General features: G+C 40.4%; 1 protein-coding gene across 1 annotated transcript; it reads left to right on the forward strand.

Annotated features, from left to right (window-relative positions):
* The first annotated feature begins 1,098 nt into the window (after positions 1 to 1,098).
* LOC118005485 (chemokine-like protein TAFA-4) lies at positions 1,099 to 12,101 on the forward strand. Its single transcript, XM_034997411.1, has 2 exons — positions 1,099 to 1,475; positions 11,767 to 12,101. The coding sequence occupies exons 1-2, from the start codon at positions 1,223 to 1,225 to the stop codon at positions 12,099 to 12,101; spliced, it is 588 nt and encodes a 195-aa protein (XP_034853302.1). The 5' UTR covers positions 1,099 to 1,222.
* The last annotated feature ends 14,208 nt before the right edge of the window (positions 12,102 to 26,309 follow it).

The raw sequence follows: 26,309 nt of genomic DNA on the forward strand, positions 1-26,309 counted from the left end.
GAGGGACATTCTACAAAATAACTGGCATGTATTCTTGACAGATGTCAAGGTTAAGAAAGATCAAGGCTAAAAAATACTTTCTGACTAAAGAAGGCTAAAGAAATGTGACAACTAAATACAATATAGGTCCCTGAGTTGGATCCTGAACAAGGGGAATAAAGGCTAGAAAAGACATTATTAGGACAACTGGCAAAACTGTAGATCATGTAATAGCATCGTGTAAATAGCATTGTATCAGTGTCAAATGTCCTGATTTTGATAGTTATGTAAGAGACTGTTTTTATTTTTAGGAAATAACCACTGAAGTGTTCCTGAAGGGTCAGGGGGTATCATGTTTGCAAGTTACTCTCAAATGGCTCAGAAAGATATGTGAAAGAGAGTGAATGACAAGACAAAGAGGGTCACGTGTTAACAACAGTGAATCTGGATAAAAGGTCTTAGTTATTGCTGCTGTGACAAATCACCACAAATTTAGTGGCTTGTTTCTGTAGGTCAGAAGTCTGGCACAGTGTAGCTGGATTCTCTGCTCAGAGTCTGACCTCTGGGTTAAAATCAAGGTATCAGCAGGCCTGCATTCCTTTATGGAAGCTCTGGGGAAGAATCTGCTTCCACATGTATTCAGTTTGTTGGCTCAGTTCCTTGTGGGTGTAGGACTGAAGTCACCATTTCCTTGCCTTTTGACCCCCTGATCTTTAAGCCAGCAGTGATGCTTTGAGTCCTTCTCATGTTTTCAATCTGACTTCCCCTTCTGCTCTCTCTCTCTGATTTTAAGAGCTCATGTGAGCACATTAGCTCAAGTTCCTTCTCTTAAGATCAACCAGTTAGTAATTTAATTATTTTTATTTTATTTTTTAAAGATTTTATTTATTTGAGAGAGAGAGTGCAAACACAAGCAGGGAGAGAAAGGGAGAAGCAGATTCTCCGCTGAGCATGGAGCCTGATGCCGGGCTGGATCCCAGGTACCTGGGATCATGACCTGAGCTGAAGGCAGATGCTTACCTGACTAAGCCACCCAGGAATCCCCCAGTTAGTGATTTAAATTATATCTGCAAAATCTCTTTTGCCATGTAAGTAACATAATGGGTGTGATACCGGGGGTTGAAGGTTCTGGGGGCTGAATTTCTGTCTACCACAGGTTTATAGGAATTTTTCGCACTATTCTTGACACCTTTATAAAAATTTGAAATGACATCCAAACAAAAAGTTACAAAGATTCTTAAGCATGGTGCAGGAAGCTGGAAAATGTGGTCATGGTATCGTTCACATACTTTGTAGCTTCATTTTTTTCCTGACAGCACTGGGTCTGTTTTATCCATCAGGTCACCACCAAATCAAGCAAGGGACCTGTGAGGTGGTCGCTGTCCACAGGTGCTGTAACAAGAACCGCATCGAAGAGCGATCACAAACCGTCAAGTGCTCCTGCTTCCCAGGGCAGGTTGCTGGCACAACGCGGGCTCAGCCTTCTTGCGTTGAAGGTAAGACCTTTCTGGTCAATTTCTCTACTCTTGCAAAAGTATGTAAAACCACCAACAACCTCCTTGCTTTACTGTCTTTTCAACTCAAAACTAGGCTGCTTTCAGGTTAGCATTGCTCCAAAAGTGAACATCACTGTAACTCCACACATTGCTTGGTGCATAAGGTAGGTTATTAATGATATTTCTCAAGGGGTCCTGATGGGGGAGTTCTATCACTAGACAATCAGGAAGATATACTTTGATTTTTTTTTTTTCCTTCCCCAGCTGTCTTTCCAAATCTTATCCATCAAAGCACTTGCTTCCCTAGATACACTTTTCTCCCTGATTTCAAGCTCTCAACTCAAAAGCGATTAGCAACTTGTTTTTCCTCACCTCATTTTTAATGTTACAGACTGATATTCTCTTTATTTCTAGTTTACTATCTTAACAAACATTTATAGAACATCTCCTTTGGAGCAACTTCCCTGAGAACAGTTTGGGATCACATGTCATTTATTTATTGTCTCCAAATCCCCTCGCAGAGTACTGTGCCAATGGGTTTTTAAAAAAATGAATGAATGTTGATGGGTTGTAGGTAGAGGGCTGGGATAGATTCCTTTTGATGCCTCTGGCGTCTTGTAGCACACACCTTGTTAGAAACAAGTTATCAGTCCCCAGGGGCAGAGATACATGAGGTTAAGCCTTGTAGCACTTTCTCCACAGTGCCATGAAAACTCCCTAAACATGAATGCTTCCTGTCTTATTTGATGCATGTCTAAAGGTCAGCCATTAGAATAAACCTATGCATTCTTAACTCCAGAATCACACAATCAAGAATAGTAACTGACCCATATCCCGCCTCCCTGACCAAACACAGGCACAAATTTATGGTCTGTATGATCACTAGTGGTATGTATCACCGTGAAAGCTGGAAAGTGAATATGGTCAACTTACCATCTACAGTTCCTCCCAGAAACCCTAGGGGCCGAATGCATTGCTGAATTCAGATTTTTTAAAGGTAGCATAGTACATACAGCAACTGTTTCCTCACAAACCTAATGTCTTTTCTGGTTGTACCCCATAGTCACAGATGCTAATATTTCTACAATGAACTATGAAGAATATTCTTGCAGAATGGGATAGGGCAAGAATTAGAAGCTCATGTTAAATCCGGTTTTGCCGCCATCGTACAGAAGTCCTGTCCATTTTCAGAGCTTTTTGGATTTGGGGATCACAGATAAAGGATTGTGGATCTATAAAAAAAGATGAAGATTTTTAGCATTTAAAAAAAAGACATTTTTTAAAAAAGATTTTATTTATTTGACACAGAGAGAAAGAGAGAGAGCGCGCGCGCACACAAGCAGAGGGAGGAGCAAAGGGAGAAGCAGACTCCCCGCTGAGCAGGGAGCCCAATGGGGCTCAATCTGAGGACCCTGGGAATCATGACCTGAGCCAAAGGCAGACTCTTAACTGACTGAGCCATCCAGGTGTCCCAAAAAAAGACATTGCAAAGAAATTTGCTAAGTTCTATCTCTCCAGCAGGGACAGCGGAGCATATTTATTTCCTCCATCAATTGAATCCAGACCACACCTATTTTGTCCCCTTGGTCTGTCTCAGATTCTCTATGTTGCCATCACCTGCTGTCTAGAGGCTCACATTACATTCTGCCAAGCTTACTACTCCAGTCTCCCATTCTCTCCCCTGAGCCTTCTACAGAAGCAGAACTCATCATGTCACTGCCGTATTTAAAACCACCCTTCAGTGACTTCCCACCATCTTTAAAATAAAATCCAAGTTCTTTACCATGGCTTATGAAGCCTTGCATAGTTTTGACTCTGTCTCCCTCCTCTTTCAACTACACTACCCCCGTCCAAGTGGGGGCATTTACGTTCTTTTAGATCTCCACACTCCTACCTATATCCTTTACCTGAATCATTGCCGTCTTCCCCACAATACATATTTTGTCTACTTGATTCCTATTTTCCTTCCATATCTGCTGTATGCTCTTGTATCTCCCTGTACTTCTAGTTCATGACCTGTATGCCATTATGTTTTAAGATCTTTCTGAATGTGTGCCTTCCCATTAGTCTGTAGGTTGCTTAAGGATGGAAACTGAGTCTCTTATTTCTCCCCACCCTCCCCACCCCAACTGTCTAGTGCATGAATGACTTTGAGCACAGGGGAGAACTGATTCATTTTCAGTAATCACAGATTGTTTTCAAATTCATGGTACCAACTGTGTTTGCTTGCTCTGTGGATTTTAAACTCCTTCAAAAGCTTAAGAACTTAGGAATTATAAACTTTCTACTCTATCCATCATAGAATCTTTAGATATAAAAAGCCTTACACATTTATCTCAGAGCACTTTTATCAGCATCTGGCAGGTATAGATGGTGTGGCAATTAAATTTACTATTTCTCTTAGTATAGGAAATATTAATACCTTGTCCTCCAGTAGCTTGTTTTATATACATTTATTATGTGGTCCAAATCCCCTTTGGGCACCACTGTAAGAATAACTGCGTATCTGTTTGGTCAATCCATTTGTTTTTGTATATTTGTGTATTTAAGATAGGTCTCTAGAAAATGTGGTACATTTTAATATGAATGTGTTTTACCTAAATGGTATCACATTGTATATTTCTTAATCCAACCAGTATCAATATTAAGTTGTGGAGATCTTTGTGTGCTAGTACATACTGACCTATTGTGTTTATTTTTTTAATTGCTCCATAACATTCCATTGTATGGATAGGTTATAATTTGTTTAGCCATTCCTTTACTGAAGGACATTTTAGTTGTGTCTGTGTCATAACAGACTCCTAGGCTAACTAAATGATTTCCTTAGTGTTATAGGATCAGTAAGTGATAGAGATCAATGATTTAGTGTCTGAGCCGAGTCTGTGCAGTGGAAGGTTCTGTGATGATGTACATATTCTTTCTATATATCCTTAGCTCTATGTGTTGATGCCCATGTGCCCAGTATAATTGGTAACCACTAACCACATGTGACTAGTGAGCATTCGAGATGTGCCGGGTATGAATTTAAATGTAAATGGGAACTTAAGACTAAAAGCTTCTCTGTCGGACGGTGCAGGATCAGCTTTATGTACCTATGTAACTTATGAGTACTACATTTGTAGCCAGAGAATACCCAAACTCTGAAGGATAGGCTTGTGATTCTATCTTAATATTTGTATCCCCTGAACCTAGCAGAGCCTGGCAAACAGTCGGTGTTCAATAAATGTTTATTGGATCAAAGTCAGAGGAGGTGTGGAAAGTTGTCGTTTAGACTCTAGTTAGGATGTATGTCTGTTTTCATATCCCCTTTGATCTTCTATTCCTTATCCGAATGTTTCCATTAGGGCTTTTTAGCTTTATCCCATAATAATCTTTATCCCATAATAATTATGCAGTATCATGCTGCTAGTTGGCTTGTGGAAAGACCTAGTCTCTGCTGGTAAGTTCCTCTTATCTTATTTGTCAATAAGAATGTGGAGAGGATCTAAAATATAACATTCACTTGATTTACATTTAAATTAAAACAAAGGCGAGGAGACATTGGAGCGGGGCACTAATTAATGTTGGCATAGAAAGTGGAATATCCTTATGCGTTTCTGCTAATCCACAGCAGAGATACTTATCTAGTGTTTTCATTGCTTTTCCATAAAATCATAGCTTTTATTAGTTAAAAAGGGAAAATAATTAGTTGGTTTTTGTCCTCCAATTTTTTTGGATATAATTAACTTATAAAGCCCTCCTGTATTATGGAAATGTGTTGTACTCCACATTTGGGATTTGGGAGGAGGGGTGGGGAAGTACTTGATTAAAGTTGTGGTTACTTGGGTCCTACAACAGACAATTGTGTAGCTGGTAAGCACGTTCCCTTTTGAATCTTTGACTGGTATATATACAAGGAACTGTATTCTCCACATTTATCAAAATACCACTCTATAGAGATAATGCTGAATGGTTTATGATAAAACGAGATAAATGCATAGTACGATGAAGCTTCATTTATTTTGTTAGAGTGAATGCTTTCTAAACATTGGGTTTAAAAAAGACTGATAAAAGCTGAGGAATGGGAGGCAGCTGCTTTTTAAAGCTATTTGTTTTCTTTGGCTGATGGCTGAATTTGTGTTCTGAGATGTCAGAAATCACTTAGTGAAGGCCGAGAGTTCCCGTTCGTACTGCAGACAACTAATGTGGTTTTTATGGACTGTGTGATGAGGTACGGAGTCGGTCTTCAAGATGGGGTTTCACAGAGCTGTGTGACTGGGTGTGTTCTCTGTGCCACTTGCAAGATCAAGTGGTTTTCAGGGCTTTTCCCCGTGGTGATCAGGTGAATGACAGAGAAGTGTACTTCGCAAAAGCACTGGGGGAGGTGGAAGGATGCACCTTGCATACGTTGGTTCATGGAGTTTTAATGTAGCACATTGTGCCTGGCATGTCCTAGATGCCGGGGGATAGGATGCTAATTAGACTCAGGTCTTGCTTTCCCGCAACAAACTCGAGAAAATGAAGGTACTTGAAGAGAGAGCAGAGAAGCAGTCAGAGACGGTGTCCCATGAGAAGCAGTGGGTCTGGTTTTACCAGGCAGGAGGGAACTAAGTGGTAAAGCAAGTAAAGTGTGTGCCAACGAGTAGGGGCAAGCGTGAGAATAAGTGTCTCTGTCGGGCTCTGAAGTGGTCGAAGACAAGGCTGGAGATGTAGATAGAGCCTTTGCTCTTAGAGACTTTCCATCAACTCAGATTGTAGGATTAATTCCTGCGTTCTGGGAATTTATATTCAAGGAATAGCGGATGAAGGAGAGTAGACCAGTAAGAAAGGGTATTAAGTGCTATCAGTAAAGTTCATATCCAATCCCCGAAGATTCCTGAAAAGGAAAAATGGGATCTCTGAATTTGCCAGGTCAGGTAGTTTGTCAGCATAGGTTTCAGGGTGAGCTCTGGAGTAGCCAGGATTTATGTGTGGGAGAGAGAGCAGTGAGACTGAGCCGGAGAAAGTGAGATTCAGAGAGAGAATATGCACATTCTTGCCTTGTAGGCTTGCCCACAATGGAGGCTCCAGGAGGGAAGAGAAGGAATAGAGGTGGCATTGTGTTTACCACGTATTAAGGATTATGAGGTCTGCTGAACTAGCTCAGCTTCTCATCTGGGGCTGAGTACATCCCAATGTACATGACTGTAGATTAATTTTTTTTAAAGATTTATTTATTTGAGAGGAGAGAGGGAGAATGAACAGTGGGTGGGGGGGAGGACAGAGGGGGAGAGAGAGGGACAAGCCGGCTCCCCACAGAGCAGGGAGCCCGATGCGGGGCTCGATCCCAGGACCCTGAGATCATGACCCGAGCCAAAGGCAGACGCCTAACCAACTGAGCCCCCCAGGCACCCCGATTAATGTTTCTTAACCAGGGGTGATTTTGGCAACCCTAGGGATATTTGACAATGTCTGGAACCACTTCGGGGTGTTAAACTGGGGGAGAGGGTGCTACTGGCATCTAAAGGGAAGAGGCTTAAGATGCTGGTCACTATGGTATAAGGTGCAGGATAGACTCCTACAGTCAAGAATTACCCAGCCTCTAAAGTGCTAAGGTCAAGAAACTCTGCCTTACGGGCAGGTCATGGCTGGGGAGGGTTGTACTTGTGTGAGCTCACACTTTGTGGAAAAGACAAACCTAAATCACAAAAGATCATTCTGTACCTATTTATCCACAGCCTCACTCAGTACTCTGTAGAAATAACAATACCTTGTTATGTGTGAAGTGTGTGAACAAGTAAAATGTTCCTTTAACAAAAAATCATGTTCTCAGGACTACTTCTTTGCATGATACCTGGGTCAGGTTGGAATGGCTTCTTTTCTTGAAATAACAAAAATTAGCAGGTCTCCTTCCTCCCCCCACCCCTGGCCTATCTTTATTTAAAGTTAACAAATGGCTTAAAGTTAATAAACCTTTCTTTAATGTTAATTGGCAAAGAAAATCTTGAAAGAACACTGTTAAGAGCAAATCAGCTAAATTATCTGAAAATCTCAGAGCATATTTTTGTGATTGTTTCCATTTTTAAGACTGTATATATTCTAGGAAGATGTGTTCATCTTTCGGTCTGTACCTTCAGTGTAAAAATATGCTTTTCTTTAGAAAAGCCTTAACTCTGTAAATGCAATGAAACGAGGTCAAAAAAATGAAAGACCAACTCCTGAGAAGTGAGCCTGGTGTTGGTCTTACTCGAAGGTGGGTTTATAGAAATAGCTATATGAATACATCTTGTGTTTTATTTCATGGAATAATGTTTAATTGGGACAAGGGATAGAAAAAAAATCTCCATCTATTTTATACAACAGAGAGTACAGAAAATGCACCAAGAGCAAGATAGCTAATTGGTCCCATTACATTTTCACCTAGAAAACAACATCACAGAAAACACTAGTCACTACCATAAAACCAGAGTTTCACTGTTTTTTTTTTCTTCTTTCTTTCTGCATAAAACTAGAAATTCATTACAGGTTGGCAGCTTGAAGATAGGGATGTTTTGTATTTTCCTAAGTCAGGGAGGCATGGGGCTTTCTAAAGAATTTTATTTTAAAAATAGAAGTGACAAGACACTTTCTCATCTCTAGTATATTATGGTATTTTGAACAGGATAAAATAGATACCTCCTACAAACTTATTTTCCTATGGAGACAAGGCTCAGTTAAGTGGGCAGATGTTCTCAAGAGTTACTTTAATAAAATCCTACTTCTGCATCCTTTGTCTCAGCTCAAAGCCCAGCTCAGTAGGCATTCAACACTGGAACTTCTGAGCTTTTTAATCACCTTATTCACTGGTGGGTGAAACCCTCAGTTGGTTCTCACCCTTGCTATGAGTTCCTTAGTCAGTCTTTAACGCATAAAGGAATTTGAAACTTTTATTTATTTATTTTTATTTTTTATTTTATTTTTTTAAAGATTTTATTTATTTATTAGAGAATAAGAGAGAGGACATGAGAGGGGGGAGGGTCAGAGGGAGAAGCAGACCCCCTGCCGAGCAGGGAGCCCAATGCGGGACTCGATCCAGGGACTCCAGGATCATGACCTGAGCCGAAGGCAGTCGCTTAACCAACTGAGCCACCCAGGGCGCCCTGAAACTTTTATTATGGCTACTAGGGTGGCGCTCATTAAGACTTTCTTTTCTGAAAGAACATTTGCTGTTAAGTAAGTACGTCTCTAACACTTGGAGGGCCCCTCTTAAATGTATTCTTCACTCAAATATGAAAATGATTTTTTTTTTTTGGCAAATAGAAATATTTTAAATTTCAAGATAGGTTGCTCTTTTAAGGAACCTATTGTGATTCTGTCTTCAGAAAAATCACTCCATATTTTCCAGTTAAATGAAAGAAAACTGGTAAATAATTCTGCAAGAGCTTGATCATACATGCTTTCTTCTTTTGTTTAAATAAATTGAAAGCCTTAAACAAAATACTGTGAAAGTCTTTTAACTTTTCTGTAGTTAAGAATTGGCACAGTTTTTGGTGATGAATGCCTGACTCTTTTTTTCCCCTCAAGCTCCTCTTCTAGATTTGGCATCAGAATGATCTTAGGACCCCATGAGGCCAGTGAGGAAGTGTTAGCATTTCTTTGCTGTGAAGTTGACATAGAATGAATCAGATGATTTCCTCTATAGGGAATTTATTCCCAGATTTCTCACTTTATACCTCAAGTGGTCTCCTTCAGAGTCCTTTCTGTCCCAAATTGTTTACTATCCCCTGTCAGACTAGCTTTCCCAGGCACACAGTTTTCCCTGCCTTACTGCACCCCCTTGTTTAGAAACTTTCCATGGCTCCCTACCCCTTGGGGAATCCAGTCTAATCTGGAGTTGGCATTGAGAGCCGTTGAAGGTTGCTTCTCAGACCACCCACCTTGCTCAACTGGGTCTCCTGGCTTCCAGGTAGGTCACTCCCTGACCCAATGCACTGCGTGCCTTCACTGGGGCAGATCACTTGTCAGCTGCCTGGGCTTCTGTGGAATCCTCCATGTAGCCCTGGCCCCTGTCAAGAGTACATAGGTGCCCACGGCTGAGTGGCAGAGAATCTGCCTAAGGGAACGGTTTTAAAGATAAAAAAAAAAAAAAGTATTTTAAATTCAGCTGTAACTCTGTGTAAATATAACTTAAGCTCTGTCAACATTTATATAACTTCCACAGTCCTGCAGATGGAATTTTAAATTGAGGGTTGGGAACCATGTCTTATTTATCTTTATATCTACTTGGGATTGGCCTAAGGTATTCAGAAGATAATGAGGGACTTTGAATCTGGTCAAACTCTACGTAGCATATGTTAACCTAACTATTATTATAAGTTGTGGTACAGCAGAAAGACTTGTAGATGCAGAAAAAGAAGTTGATTCTAGTACCTCCTCCCTCATTTTACTCACTTTGTGGAAGGCTCTCGTTTTTATTTCTGGCCATCTGCTTCTGAAGGTTGTTGAGATAATCGAAAGAGGAACAGTATGTAAAAGGGCCTTGAAAATAACAAAGCTCCATACAGTGTTGAGGTGGGATTGTTGTAATATCAGTGACTGAAAAGGATACGGCTTTCTCAGACTTCGTCCAGCTGTCTCCATCCATCTGCTCAAGTTCAGTGGCACTCTCTGACAAAATAAATAACCCATTTAGCTATATTCCTTTCTCCTCAGTGCTGGCACCTTCTGACTTAAATAGCTTATGGTTCTTCTAGATCACAGTTCTAACTCATTGAGGTATGATTGGTTTATCAGATAGAAGCACAGTATTTGGCCGGAATCAGGAACGGTGGTTTTCATGGGGAGTAGACAAAATGTCTAGCCACTTCAGCTGATAATGAAATGTTCCAGCGCCCTAACCATGCCATATTGCATTGGCCTGACAGGAGCAGAGTTTTTATTTTTTATTTTATTTTTTTTAGATTTTTTATTTATTTTCTGACAGAGAGACACAGTGAAAGAGGGAACACAATCAGGGGGAGTGGGAGAGGGAGAAGCAGGCTTCCCGTGGAGCCAGGAGCCCGATGCGGGGCTCTATCCCAGGACCCTGAGATCATGACCTGAGCCGAAGGCAGACACTTAACGACTGAGCCACCCAGGTGCCCAGGAGCAGAGTTTTTAATGCATGAGCCTGCTATGTTCCCTGCTTTTGTTACTGTCTCTACACATCTAGTTGTTTCTCCTACAGATCTCTGGTGTGAGGGAGGGGTGTGACTTTAAGGGTTGAAGAAGGGGCTCTAGCATTAGAATGCCTCTGTCAAAGGGCCTCAGTTTTCTCTCCTCTACAAAATGCAGGAAATACATTTAGCAGGGTGCCTGACCCTCCAGAAAAAATAGCTATTAGGAATTCTCAAGACTTGTTTGAAATGGTAGGCAATGGTAGTTGGAATCAAATCCATTGGGATATTTTTTTTTAACCAAAGTGCTGTTATTTCAACAGAAAAACAGGGCTCAACAACCCTCCCCCCCTTAACCTACACACCTACCCGCAGCCCCAGATCTCTGATCTATACCATTTGTGAGCTCACCATAGACACTGAATCACAATCCCTTTGTCCTTTGACTCTGTGGGAATACCCAGGCAAGTTGATAGAGTTTCCTTAACGTGTCTTCATCTGCCTCCAAACCCAGAGAATTTTCTGCTTCCTCATCTTATTGGCAGATGGCAGCAGAGATGATGGTATAAGGGGGAGAGGGCATTCACAGGTGAGATTGCGAGTCTAGAATGTGGGCAAGTGAGGGAGTGCCACGCTCTTCCACCTTCACTTGGCTTCTGGTTGTTGAATTCAAGGTGTTACTCACCACTTGCTGGAACGGCATGGAGAGGTGAATGACTCTGTGATGGAAATGCTGACTGTTTTGGGTTGTGCTCCGACAACAGAGAGCATCAAATGTAACAACTTGGCCAGGTTTGCGTCCACCATTGGAGCCTACAAAATGATGACCACAGCAATAGCTAACATTTTCTGACAACCTAGTGCCTGGCCCCTGGTTAGCAGAGAGTTTGATATGGATTAGCTCTATCCTCTTGACATCTGTGGCGAGCTTCTATTATTATCCCCAATTTACAGATGAAGAAATTGAGGCCAAGAGGAGTTAAATAACTAGTCGAAGGTCATTGGAAAAAAAAAAATCCAGGCATGCTGCAAAGCTTGGTATCTTACTCTTACCTAAGCATAATTCTTTAAATTTACTTACTGTGAAATAGTTCTTACTAACAATCTTTGAAGTCAGTATATTGATCCGTATGAGCTTTATGTTTTCCATAGTTGGAGGAAGCAACTATCACAAACATTATGTGGCCTTTGTCTTACAGCTTCCATCGTGATTCAGAAATGGTGGTGTCACATGAATCCTTGCTTGGAAGGAGAGGATTGCAAAGTGCTGCCAGATTACTCAGGTTGGTCCTGTAGCAGTGGCAATAAAGTCAAAACTACAAAGGCAAGTATAGACACATGCAATTCTCCTTTACAACTTCCGCAGATTATTAACTATGCGGTTTTCCCCCCTTCCTTTTATCCTGGCACCACGGCATTATTTTATGTTGAGCCACCCTATTACTTTGGCCTTTTGAAAAGCCCATTTCTGAATATTGCCCTTTATGTCCGATTTTACAGAGCAGTGATTTGGGGGATGAACTTGTTATTTTAGGCAGGGCCACGAAATTCATTACATCTCCTTCAAGAGCCCAGTTTAAAATAAAGGGATCGGAGTTGACAGGCCAGCGTATCAAAACAGCATGGTGAGGTTCCACACACAGTTGACTTGCTGAGGGAGGGATACTTCCTGGGAGGAGTTTTAATAGGTGGAGACTCAAATTCAAGGTGTCACAAGTTAAGAGTTGCCTCCCCCCAGTGATCCTCTGTCCAAGCCACCCTATCTCAGAAGAGTACCGCCATCTACAAGTTCTTGAGCCAGAAATCTCTCTGCCTTAAAGTCCCCATGTCCCATCTATTATTGGTCCTTGGGACTGTTCCTCCCAACTCCCTCCTTGAGTGTGTGTCACCATCCTTACAGCAGGGTCCTGTCCCCACCATGTCTCATCTGGAGGACTGAGTTGCTGCCTCATTCTCCACACGATGACTCCCATCACTTTTGTGAAATGAGATCTTCTAAGCTAGTCTGTCTCTCTTGCTACACTGGTCTTGTCAGTCTGGTGCTTCACGAAGGGAGGTGGCTTGGTGGGTTATTTACTCTTTTTTTTCCCCCCGTTTCAGCCTTCTTTTGGTACCTCTTACCATGGTGCCTTTGTGGTGGCAAAGGAAGGTGTTCTTCATGGAACGTGCTTCCCTCCTTTCTTTTCTACTTCACCATTATTTCTTCAGAGTCCGTCACTGATTGGATTTGTGTCTTGTGTATCTCTGAGCATTGATTATGGTTCTACTTTACATGGCAGGGTGTCCTGAGGTGCTTAGCACCTAGAGCTTTTTCTCTAGAAGAGACCTATGAGGTCAGGCCCCATGTTTGCAGTGACCTTGATAGTCCCATAATAAAAGATTACATTTAGAACAAATGGTAACATTTTATAGAAAACTGTAAATGTAAATTTTAGCTGACATCAAATACAAAATTAATAGTACAGTAAGTCAGACGATTAGTTACCTGGTTAAAATCATAATTTCAAACTCACAACTATTTAACATTAATTGTAAACTTTAATATAAAGATGACTGGGATAAATAACCTGATACAGGCATATCTCATTTTACTGTGCTTTGCATAGACTGTTTTTTGTTTCTGTTTTACAACTTGGCTTGTGGCAACCCTGTATCAAGCAAGTGTATTGGCATTTGCATTGGCTCATTTAGTGTTTCTGTGTCACATTTTGGTAATTCTTGCAATCTTTCAAAACTTTTCGTTACTTGTTATGGTTATCAGCGATCTTTGGTGGTACTATTATAATTTTAGGGTGGCAGCCCTGTAAGATGGCAAACTTAATATGCACACCTATGTGTTCTCTTCCCCTGTCTATCTTCCTCTCCTGGGCCTCCTTATTTCCCGAGATACAACAATATTGAAATGAGGCCAATTAACAAACCTACATGGGCCTGTAAGTGTTCCAGTGAAAGGAAGAATCACATGTCTCTCACTTTAAGTCAAAAGCTAGAAATGATTAAGCTTAGTCAGGAGGCCTTGTTCAAAAGTCGAGATAGACCCAGATCTAGGCCTCTTGCACCAAACGATTAGCCAAGCTGTGAATGCAAAGGAAAAAGCCATGAAGGAAATCTTAAAATACTCCAGTGAACACACAAATGATAAGAAAGGGAAACAGCCTTTTTTGCCCATATGAAGAATGTTTCAGTGGTCTGGATAAAAGATCAACCAAGCCACAACATTCCCTTAAACCAAAGCCTGATCCAGAGTACGGCCCTAACTCTCTTCAGTTCTGTGAACGTACAGAAGAACAGTTTGAAGCTAGTATAAGTTGGTTCCTGAGGTTTAACAAAGAAGTAAGTGCAAGGTGAAGTGCCAAGTGCTGATGTGGAAGCTGCAGCAAGCTGGCTAAAATAAAGAAGGTGGCTACTCCAAACAACAGATTTGCGTTGTAGACAAAACAGCCTCCTAAGGGGTCATGCTATCCATGACTTTCATAGTGAGAGAGGAGAAGTCAATGCCTGGCATCAAAGCTTTGAAGGACAGGCTGACTCTTGTGAGGGGTTAATGCACCTGGTAACCTTAGGCTGCAGACAATGCTCAGTTACCATTTCAAAAATCTAGAGTCCTTAAGAATTAGACCAAATCTACTCTGTCTGTGCTCTAGAAATGCAACAAAGCTTAGATGTCAGTGTATCTGTTTACAGCTTGGTTTGCTGAATATTTAAAATTCACTATTGAGACTTATTGCTTATAAAAAGATTCCTTTCTAAATATTACCACTCAGTGACAATGGACTTGGTCCCTCAGAAGCTCTGATGGAGATGAATGTTGATTAATGTCTTCATGGCTGCTAACATGACTCCTTGATCCAAGGGCTGCAGAATGGATGTCATTTAGGCTTTCTTATTATTTTTTTATTTTTTAAAGATTTTATTTATTTATTTGACAGAGAGACACACAGCGAGAGAGGGAACACAAGCAGGGGGAGTGGGAGAGGGAGAAGCAGGCTTCCCGCGGAGCAGGGAGCCCGATGCGGGGCTCGATCCCAGACCCTGGGGTCATGACCTGAGCCGAAGGCAGACGCTTAACGACTGAGCCACCCAGGCACCCCTAGTCTTTCTTATTATTTAAGAAGTGCATTTTATAAGGCTACAACTGCCACAGTTGGATCTGGGCATGCTAGATGCCATCAAGAACATCGCTGATTCATGGGAAGAGGTCAAAATTAACAGGCATTTGGAAGAAGTTGATTTTAACACTCATGGACAACTCTGAGGTGTTCAAGACTTCAGTGGAGGAAGTCACTGGGAATGTGGTGGAAATAACAAGAGAACTAGAATTAGAAGAGGAGCCTGAACATGGGAAAAAAGTGCTGCCATCTCATGAGAAACGTAATAGATGAAGCGCTTCTTATGGACGAGCAAGAAAGTGCTTTTTTTGCGATGGCATCTACTCCTGGTGAAAATGCTGTGAAGATGGTTGACGTGACAACCAGGGATTTAGAATCTCACATCAACTTGGTTGATAAGCAGCAGCAGGGCTTAAGAGGATTGTCTCCCAGTTTGAAAGAAGTTCTGCGAGTAAAATGCTATCAACAACATGGCACGCTATAGAGAAGTCGTTCATGAAAGGAAGAGTCAGTCAGTGTGGCAGGCCAGATGGTCTCGTTAAAAGAAATTGCCACAGCCACCCCCCCCCCCCCCCCCCGATTCTTCAGCAGCCATCAACATCAAGGCAAGACCCTCCACCAGGAAAAAGATTCGGTCTGGATGCAAGCTCAGATGAGGGTTAGCACTTTTTGTGTGCTTTTAAATTAAGCCATGTACATTTTTGCTTAGACAAAATGTTATTGCACACCTAAAAGAGTACAGCACAGTATAAACATAACTATTATAGGCACTGGGAAACCAAAAAATTACTTTGGCGTGCTTTATTATGATACTCATTTTATTGTGATGTTTTCTTTATGGCAATACTTGCTTTCCTGGGCTGGTCTGGACCCAAACCTGCAGGCCTCTGAGTTAACGCCTGCATGTGCTCTTATATCCAGAGCAGTGGAAGTTCGTGGAGTCCTTTGCTGGTGGAGGAAGGAGGTTAACGCTCCCATGATTTCTTTTTTTTTTTTTTAAGATTTTATTTATTTATTTGAGACAGAGAGAATGAGAGAGAGAGAGCACATGAGAGGGGGGAGGGTCAGAGGGAGAAGCAGGCTCCCGTCGAGCAGGGAGCCCGATGTGGGACTCGATCCAGGGACTCCAGGATCATGACCTGAGCCGAAGGCAGTCACTTAACCAACTGAGCCACCCAGGCGCCCTCCCATGATTTCTATCAAGTCCGCTTCTAAGCTACTCCAAATTGACTTCCAATCTATGTAAACCCAAGTGTGCTTGCTAAGCAAACTCTGCCTTAAAGTAATTCCACTCTTCTTTCCCCACTGGCCCCTTTCAGCCCTTTTTCCCCTATCCCCTTCCTGAGTAAAAATCTTGGAGGTGCCAACAAGCTGGGGTCTTACATCCATCATTGATAAAAATTTCCCTTTATCCTATTGCTTGTAGACTAACAGTCGGAAGATTATACTTGTATTGATCTTTATATATAAATATAAAATAAGCCATGAGCACAAGCCAACCGTGTTCCGGAAAAGAATGTGTCTAAGTAGTCTCTTGCTGGAGCAGCTCCCTCTCTATTTATGTGCAGTTAGAGCATTTGCAGGAAGCAAACCTTTAGGGGCATTTTGGCTCTCTGTGCTGGGAATATAAGTTTGCTCTAGCTAAATCCTCAATGGTAGTGACATTTCATTTAGCACTTTTAAAGTTGTAGAAACACAATACAGTTCCCTAAGCCATGATGATACTTAGCTGCTTTTTTTTTTTTTTTTAGTGATATGCCACTTGAGAATAATCTCGAAGTAGTAAAACTTTGTTTCCTTTATTAATCCAAGTCATTGTGACTTGAACTGCATAAAACATTTTATGTCTTTTATGGATCTTATAAACAGAGTAAATTCATTTGTAGAGGTGTAACTGGCTTCCTGGGAGAGCTTAGTACCCTCAGAAGCTGTGTCTTTTTCTTAAAATAGACAGCAACCTTACACCACAAGTATGACAGAGGTCCTACAGAGGTAAACCATTGCAGCCCTAGAGGGGGTATTAACTATATAACAAAGTAGCTTTCATTTTCCTTAAACAGTTCATGTATAGCAACATCAAAACATGGAAACGTTGAAAAAATATAATCCTGCAGTAAGCCACCTATGTCAGAATTTTGTTTTCCATTTAAATGCAAATATGAAAAGAGTAAGCAGTCAAGTTGAGATATTAACAGATGAAGATATGACAACGAGGGGGACCATTTCCAAGCCAGTCATCCGGTCTTTTCCAGGGGTAAAAAGGTAGCTGTGAGTTTATTCTGCCTCTACAGTTTTCAGTGTTTCCAGAGAGAACTTCAGCTACTAGTTCTCAAGGAGAACTACAACTCTCATTGTCATCCGGCCTCAGTTTTCCTTTACATTTGAGTTGTTCATATTAAAGCTCCTAACAACTGCACGATGTTTTATCACCACAGTGAACCACTGGCCAGGGCTGTTTTTTGTTTGAAATTTCAAGAAATTTTAGATTTGTCATGTTTTTATTTTTCCAACATCTGAGGGTGAAGAGCTATGTCTTAGGAGCTGTAGTTCTCAACCAGGGGTAATTTTTCCATCAAGGGGATATTTTTAGTTGCCACACGTTGGGGAGTGGGGGTTATATGGACATTTTGGGGGGAAAATCTTAAAATGCACAGGAGGGCCCCCCATAGCAAAGAATTATCTGGCTCCAAATGTAAATAGTGTTGGGGTTGAAAAAAATCTGCTTTAGAGAATTTTTTTTTCCTTCTTTTTGGTAGCTCTTTGTAAGCATCTTATTTGATTCTCTTAATTCATGTAGCTCTTCAAAGTTTCCACTTAGTATCTACACGTTTCCAATATTTCATATTAGAAAACTAGAGATAGGAGTTAATATAAACAACAGGTTTTCTTTGCAACACCTCTCACCCTCAAGACCTAAGATGATCCAGTCCTTACGGTATCTTCTTTGGAACGTGCTCTAAATGGTAACCTTCCCTCTGTTTCTTAGGCTACCACCATGGATCATCCTCATTCTCTCTTGACCAAATATTATAATTATTATTATAATATATATTATTATAATTATTTAATGGTAACAGTGGCTGCAGGAAACTTATCGTGGGAACATGTATCCACTGTTTTGAGCCCCATCTCTAGGGTATTCTGGTATAGTAAGTCTGGGATGGAGCTTAGCAAACCATTCTCAAAAATTTGTTCTTATGTTGATTCTCGTTTAACCAGGCTCTGTACCTGCTCTGTTCTTGCCTTTATTTCCCTGCCTAGATTTCTCCTTGGTGAGAGACCACCAATGGATTCCCATGGGTAACAGAAAATAGAGTATAAGCACCTTGAGATGAGCCATCAATATGACTCACCCAATAGACCATGTATTTCCATATCCCACTGCTGCCTTCTTCATCTGTTCCCTTTTATAAAATTCTACTTGTCTTTTAAGGTCCAACTGAGACCGATCCTTTACCTATAGTCTTGTCTTTCTTGATCCCTAGGGCCAGAGCTTGAAATACTCAGAGTACCCTGTCACGTGAGAATGGAGCTAGTATTGGTAATTAGCAACCTTATGTCCACCAAATTCCAAAGCAACAACGACCTTCCATATACAGTTAGCAAAATGAAAATTTGACAGGAGAATAAATCGTAAAGAATCTTACCATTCAACTTTAATAGAGATCAACTCCAAAACGAGCTGGGCATGCAAAGCTTCCTTAAATAAGAGGCTGTTGAGAATTACATCCTAGATATAGGTTGCTACCTGGCTGTGAACACTGTTAACTTATATGTGTGGATGCATGGCAGATCCATGAGGAGCTAACGGGATAAGAGCCACGCTTTCCTGAGTGTCAACCACATGCCAAGCCCTGGGCCATGCCATTCACATCTCACTCACTCTTCAGTACAACTGAAGGGAGCAGGTGCTAATTTAACATTTAGCAGCTGAAGAAGCTAAAGCAGTGATAGTTCTCCCCAACCTACAAAATTTGAAATCAAGACTTTGCTTGAATCCTCATTCTCTCACATCCATTGTCCTCATTTTCACAAGTCCCGTTGGCCTCACCTTTCATCACTTCTACCAATGTGATCCCTTTAAGTTGGCAGTCTGGCCATGCATCCCTGGTCTCCTCTTTGTGCCCCAGGTGGAAAAAGGCCAAAGTTCTTCTCCCGGGTAGTCAGGGCTCCCTTGTCTCCTTCAAGCAGCTCCTCATATGACAACCTCTAGAAATCCATAGAGCCCTACCCTCTTGGCCCTAGTATCTTTTTGTCCATAGCACCTATCACTTGCTGACATGTCGTTCCTTTGCCTGTTGGTCCAACTATTTCCTCTACAGTAGGAGTCACCAAGCTGTGGCCTGCAAGCCACACTCAGCCCTTGGCCTATATTTTGTGGTCTGTGAGCTAAGACTGGGCGATATGGTTTTAAAGGGTTGGGAGCAATCAAAAGGAAAAAAGTGTTTCATAACATGAAAATTACACGAAGTCCCAATTTCAGTGTCTACAACTAGAGTTTTACTGGAATAAAACAATGTCCATTAGTTTACGTGCTGAATTGTCTATGCTCCTTTTGTGCTATAAAGGCTGAGTTAAGTAGTAGTGGCAGTAACTGTATGGTGTACGATGTTGAACAAATTTCTGTCTGGTCCTTTACCTAGAATAAGGCTAGCATACTTGTTCTATAAACTCCACGAGGACAGGGTTTTTGTTCTGTTTGCTATAGTATTTCCCTCACAAACAAAAGGGCAACTGTATTGTAGAATATCTAAAATAAAGGCTATATGTCAATTAATAGCAAATCTGAGGTTTGAATAAATACTTGATTGGGTCTAAAGGCCAGGAGTGATGACTTTTTCACACTGTAGGCCTGTTAAAGTCTCAAGCTTTTGGGGTTTTTCCCCCCCTCTAGCTTGTGTATGGATTATCTAACCTGTAAAATACCTTACCTGACCAAATAAAACTCAAGAAACTGTTAATCTTTTTTCTTATAAGTATTTAAAAATAGAGAAAACAACAGTACACTTTTAATGAATGTCTGTTTCTAGTAATTATGGCAGTTTTCTAAAAGAACCTATTTCTTTCTTTTATTAAGGATTTATTTATTTGAGAGAGCATGCAACGAGAGAGAGAGTGAGTCGGGGCGGGGAAGAAGGAGTGGGAAAGAGAATCTCAAGCAGATTCCCCGCTGAGTGCAGAGCCTGACCTGGGGCTCAATCTTCCTGAGATCACCACCAGAGCCGAAATCAAGAGTCAGATGCTCAACCGACTGAGACACCCAGGTGCCCCATAATAACTTATTTTTAAGAATAAAAGTTAACTACATTAAAAAAGGGGGGGATGCCTGGGTGACTCAGTTGGTTAAGTGGCTGCCTTTGGCTCAGGTCATGATCCCCGGGTCCCACCTTGGGCTCCCTGCTCAGCGGGGAAACTTCTTCTCCCTCTCCCCCTGCTTGTGCTCTCTCTCACTCTCTCTCTCTCAAGTAAATAAAAGTTAACTACATTTTCAGATTGACATACACTGATCTTAATTGGTATTCATTTGAAAAAAAATGTAGTGCCTTCAAGAAAGCATGCTCAGCAGGCATACATTAACTCTGTGGGCAATGAATGTACTTAATCTGATGGGTTTTTTATAACTCAACAAAATACCAAGCTAAGGTACATAATACCATGTTGTGGAAGTCTTTGTGCATGTTTTCTGTGCAACCTGGAAGCAAGAACTGTGAAGAAGAATTTGATTTGAACAGTTGATTTGGTTGAGACAGGGACTTCTGGGTCTGGTAGCAGAAAGTACTGTCTTCAGTGGGGATGAGATACTGAATTCTCACTTATTTAATTTGTTTTAGGTAACACGGTAGTGAAGAGAGGTATGCTTAATCCTGGAGGAGCGACAGGATGCAGAGGTCTCTTAATTGGATTACTGTCCTGGCTGGTTTGGGGGAAATTGTCTCGGATTTCAGCAACATCACATTCGCATGTGTGTGCTATAAGGAGTGTCATTTACTTAACTGTTTCAGCCCTCTCCGTTTCATGATTTTATTACATTGAATTATAGCCATGGGCTGCCACACAATTCACATCCTCTCTGGATCCCGAGGAACATACCTCCAAGAAACCCTGGAGGAACAAAGCAGAGACTTCAAAATGGATCTCCACTGGGCCTTCCATGTCTTTCTGCCTTCACAAAGGAACACGGATGGGTTCACAGGGTCCTTATTCTGTTCCTCTTTTGAACGTTTCCTTTAGCCCTTGCATTAAAGTGGTTTGAAAGGGATCTCAGTACCAAAACATTTTGGCAAAACATATTTGCAGATATAGATTAATGAACTCTGATTAACTGGTGAAGAAAATTCATTTTATAAATCTCGATGAATAGACTTATCGGGGTTATTGTGTGTGTATTTGTATTTTTGCTTTAGAAGGATTTAAATTTTTGCATTTTAAGTTCTATTGTCAGGTTAGCAGAAATAAAATAACATTTTAACTTCTGTGCACCATTTTACTGAGTGCTAAGGAAGCATATCTCAACTCTAATATTTTATAACTGAAGCTTGATCATGACATATTCACAAAAGAAATAAAACCTGTTGAGATTTTTATGGCTTACGTGTAGTCATAAAGGTAAATCACTTAAAATATAAAACAGTCTGTTAGATCAAGGGTGATTTCTAAGACCCAGTTTGTGTCAAATGTATTAAAATATTTTGTTTGAAATGTTGAATTTTTAGGCTGTAAATGATTTATTCTTAGCTGTTCTCTCATTTGTTAGTTGTTTTATTTCTTTAAATGTAAGTAAAATCTGAGCCATTTTTTTCTTGGTTTAATGATTTTGCAGCAGACGTGTGTCCACATATTCTCAAATGCTGTTATGCAGAAATATATTACAGATGAAAAGTGACTGACCCAGATTTTAAATATAATGTCATTAAAACACATACTACTGTAATATAGGATTTTATATATTAAGAAATGCCAAAAACATCCTTTCTGCACTGTTAATTATCCCTGTCCTTTCACAATTGGGGGGGGGGGAGAGAATATTACTATAACATTTATAGCAGTAACAATTACATCTACTTGATTTTAGTCTTGCAAAAGGAATGGAAATAGGGGACATCGATTTGTTGGCTAACTTTGTTTGAATTTGACGGGATGCTTACTAGAATTATTATTGTCCTATTAGTAAGTAAAAAATTCATTCTGCTGATGGCACATAAGTTTTTGTGATTATTTTATTGCCTTAAGACTTCATGTTAATACCCTAGGCTTGCAAATTTTAAATGCAAATGTGAAAAATAAAAATTATACTTAATTTTGGGCATGTGAACTGTATGGCAAACTTAAGACTTCAACATGTAGCATTAAAGATAATTTAAAATCTAGGGAGATTTAAGTTGAGGACCATGCATGATGCTTTATATACTCAGCTGCCTTTACTATAGAACCCCCCCCCCCCATTGTAAGAGGAGAGGGTTAAAAAAAACCAATTTTATGGTATTTGAAAGAATGTCTCCATCTTTTGCCCATACATCTGGTCTAGTACGCCAAAAAAGATCAAGTTAAAATGACACTGCTTCACCTTGAGGTACATTTCTAGGGTGTAAACTACTTTGGGGGAGTAAGTGGTCCATTAGGGAAAATAGCGGGTATCACAACTGCCACTTCATCCATTATTGCTTCAAAGTATACTTTTTATCAAGTTCAAAAGTTAGTCCTAAAATGGAGCTTGCACTGCAGAAGCATTTTAATGTTACCATTCCTATACCTTTCCTGGAGGGAAGTAGATAAGACAGTTTTCTATGTATTCCAGAATTTAAAGCAAAGATACCAAGGGTGTTGTGAGGACATTAGTCATGTCAGCATTAAGCCCACTAAGTGTGGTACTTGTGATCTCAACACCTGAAGACTTTCAATTCTTTTATCTTAAAACCTGACGCTGCCCAGCAAGGGCTGTGGACTTAGCCTGGGCCTCTCCAAAGGAACCAGCAACCTCCTAGATTTTATAGCTTTCCCTCAGATCCAGATTTGTTGCTCTAAACCATATGGACCTCAACTATATACATGGGGAACTCCTCTACTCATTCAACAAACACTTAATGAAGACCCCCCCAAGTGATCTACCCTTATACACACAAATGTTTTTCTTCTCTCCCTGTTAGGTCTTTATGAATATTCCCATTTTATAGAATTTAGGACCAATAAAATTAAACTTGCCCAAACTCACACAAGTAGTTACTACTAGAAATTATGAGGAATCATGAAAAAAATATCAGAAACTGTAGATTTACTTTTCCTTGAGAGCTTTTGGGATAATCTATACTAATCCTGTGTCTTAGGGTGTCAGGGAAATTGGCTAGCCCTAGAATCTGGCTAACATCTGACCTACTTTATCAGGGTTTAGGACTTGCACTCTTTGCCATGATCTTATAATGTACCAATACACTGATGAAAAATCTCACTGCTAACATTTTTAAGTTGGGCAAAAGGAGATGGTCCTTTCATCTTAAGAAGTCCCAGAACTCACCTCCTCCCATGGACACACAGACTCTACAACTCAATATAGAGCAATTCCTTCTGAAGAAAAACTGCTGATTGAATGGCTTTTGCACAACCAATGATAGAGGGACCGCCTAGAGAAGAACAGGACAGAGGGAGACATAGTAATGATGGGAACCCTACCCCTGATGTGATGATCTGCACTAGGGACAGATATCACTGAGGGGCCTGTATATAGACTCACCTGCCTTAGGACACAGCAAAGAAACAGCCATTTATTTAAAGGGCAACTACACTGTAAGTGAAGGAAAGCCATTTACTAACTCTAGAGCATCTGCCAAAGTGTGAGGACTCTTTGAACTCTCTTTGGAGTCTGAGGTGCCACCAGGCACCACTGTTTATATAACCCTTGACCTTGATAGTGTAGATGGGAGCAGGGTCCAGGCACTCAGCAAGCCCCAGGCCCCAAGCCTACATCAACTGCAGCCATTCTACCAAGGTGGTCTCAGTGTGTGCTCCTGGTCTCCCCTGGTCTGTGCCCAACCCAGCCATCCTGCTAGGCAACCCAAGTACACAGCACCTCAGGACCCCATCAGGCCTGCATCACTCCAGCCATCCTTCCAGGGTGGCAAGCAGAGAGTGCACACTTCTACTTCAGTTCCAGCCATCCCTCCAGGACAGCCTTATAGGGGAGATGATCTTTCTGAGAACCCCAGCCCATGAATGCTCCAGTTCCAACTATCCTGCCAAAGGCGGATCTGGTTCACAGCATCCTGTGACTTTGTGGTCCATTTCCAGCTCTAGCTGTCCTGCCAGGGTGGCCTTGGTGTAGCACACTCCGGAACCCTCCAGGCTGCACCTTATTCAGCTCCAGCTGGTCAGCCAAAGCCACCAGGCACATGTAGTCTACAAAGGGGATGCTCCAATGCAAGGTGACTCATGATTGGGAGAGGTAGGTGTTCTCCATAATTTACAGATACAAACACAGAAAGTAAAAAAAAAAAAAAAAAAAAAATGAGAAGAGGAATATGTTACGAACAAAAGAACAAGATACTACCCCTCCCCCCAAAAACCCGTAATAAAACAGAGATAAGTAATTTACCTGATAAAGAGTTCAAAGTAATGGTCATAAAGAAGCTCATATAACATACAACTCCAGAGAAGAATGTAAGAATAGAGTGAAAACTTCAACAAAGAATTAGAAAATGTAAGAAAGTACCAAACAGAAGTCACAAAATTGGAGATTATAATAGCTGGACTAAAAAATACACCAGAGGGAATCAACCACAGATTAGATGACACAGAACAGGTCAATAATCTGGAAGAGAGAATAGTGGAAATTACCTAATCCGAAGACCAAAAAGAAAAAAGAATTAAAAAATGAGAATAGTTTGAGACCTCTGGGATACAACATCTAGCATATTAACATTTGCATTATATTTATCCCAGCAGAAGAATAAAGAGATAAAGGGGTTAAAAACTTTTTTGAAGAAATAATGGGTGAAAAGTTTGCTAACCTGGGGAAGGAAACAGACATCTGGATCCAGAAAGCACAATCCCAAACAAGAAGAATCCAAAGAGATCCAAACCAAGACATATTATAATAAAATACAAGGGAAACCTCATAAGACTACTAGTTGATTTTTCAGCAGAAACGTTGCAGGCCCGAATGGAGTGGCATACCACATTCAAAGTGCTGAAAGGGAAACCTTACAACTGAGAACACACTACCTGACAAGGTTATCATTCAGAATTTAAGGTGCAGTAAAGAGTTTCCTAGAAAAACAAAAGCTAAAATAGTTAATCATTACTAAACTAGCCTTACAAGAAATGTTAGTGTTTTCTTTAAATAGAAAAGGATGTAACTAGAAATTAGAAAATATAGGAAAGAAAAAAATCTCAATGGTAAAACCAAATATATAGTAAAAGCAGCAAATCGGCCACTTGAAAAGTTACTATAAAAGTTATAAGACAAAAAGTAAAACCAACTCTAACTACAATAAGTAGTTAAGGGATAAACAAAATGAAGTAAAATAAGACATCAAAAACAAAGCACAGAGTGGGGACTAAAAATGGGGGCATTAAAATGCATTTTAATGCTTTCTTAAGCAACCATCAGCTTAAGACAGATTGCTACATATGTAAGCTACTGTATATGATCTTCATGGTAACCACAAGCCAAAAACCTACAATAGATACACAAACAATAAAGAGAAAGGAACCCAAACATAACACTAAAAAATACTATTAAATCCCAAAGGAAGAGACTGAAAGAAGAACTACAAAAACAACCAGAAAACAATTAACAAAATGGCAGTAAGTATATACCTTCTAATACTACTTTAAATGTAAATGGACTAAGTGCTTCAATCAAAAGGTATGAAGTAGCACAATGTATACAAAATTTTTTAAATATATATGCTGCCTACTCACTTCAGACCTAAAGACACACACAGACTCAAAGTGAAGAGATGGAAAAGGATTCCATACAAAGGGAAATGGAAAGAAAGCTAGTGTAGTAATATTTCTATCTGACAAAACAGAATTTAAAACAAAAACCTAACAAAAGACAAAGAAGGGCATTACATAATGATAAAGGGGTCAATCCAAGAAGAGGATATAGCATTTGTATATGTTTATGCACCCAACATAGGAACACCTACATATGAAACCCAAATGTTAACAGATATAAAGGGAGAAATTTACAGTAATACAATAATAGTAGGGTCTTTTAACATCCCACTTACATCACTGGATAGATCATCTGGACAGAATCAAGAAGAAGATATTGGCCTTAAATGATGTATTAGACCAGATAGACTTAATAGATATATACAGAATATCCCATCACCAGACAGCAGAAGACACATTTTACTCAAGTGTACATGGGACATTCTCCAGGACAGAGCACATGTTACACCACAAAACAAGTCTCAGTGAATTTAAGATTAAAATAATCTTTTCTAATCACCATAATATGAAACTAGAAATCAATTACAAGAAGAAAAATGGGGGAAAAAGCCCCCACAAACATGTGGACACTAAACAACATGTTACTAAACAACCAATGGGTCAATGAAGAAATCAAAGAGGAAATTTAAAAAATACCCTGACACAAATGAAAATGGAAACATAGCTTTCCTAAATCTATG

The sequence above is a fragment of the Mirounga leonina genome, unplaced genomic scaffold (genome assembly GCF_011800145.1).
Source record: "Mirounga leonina isolate KUSES-001 unplaced genomic scaffold, KU_Mleo_1.0 Mir_94, whole genome shotgun sequence".
NCBI classification, from domain to species: Eukaryota; Metazoa; Chordata; class Mammalia; order Carnivora; family Phocidae; genus Mirounga; species Mirounga leonina.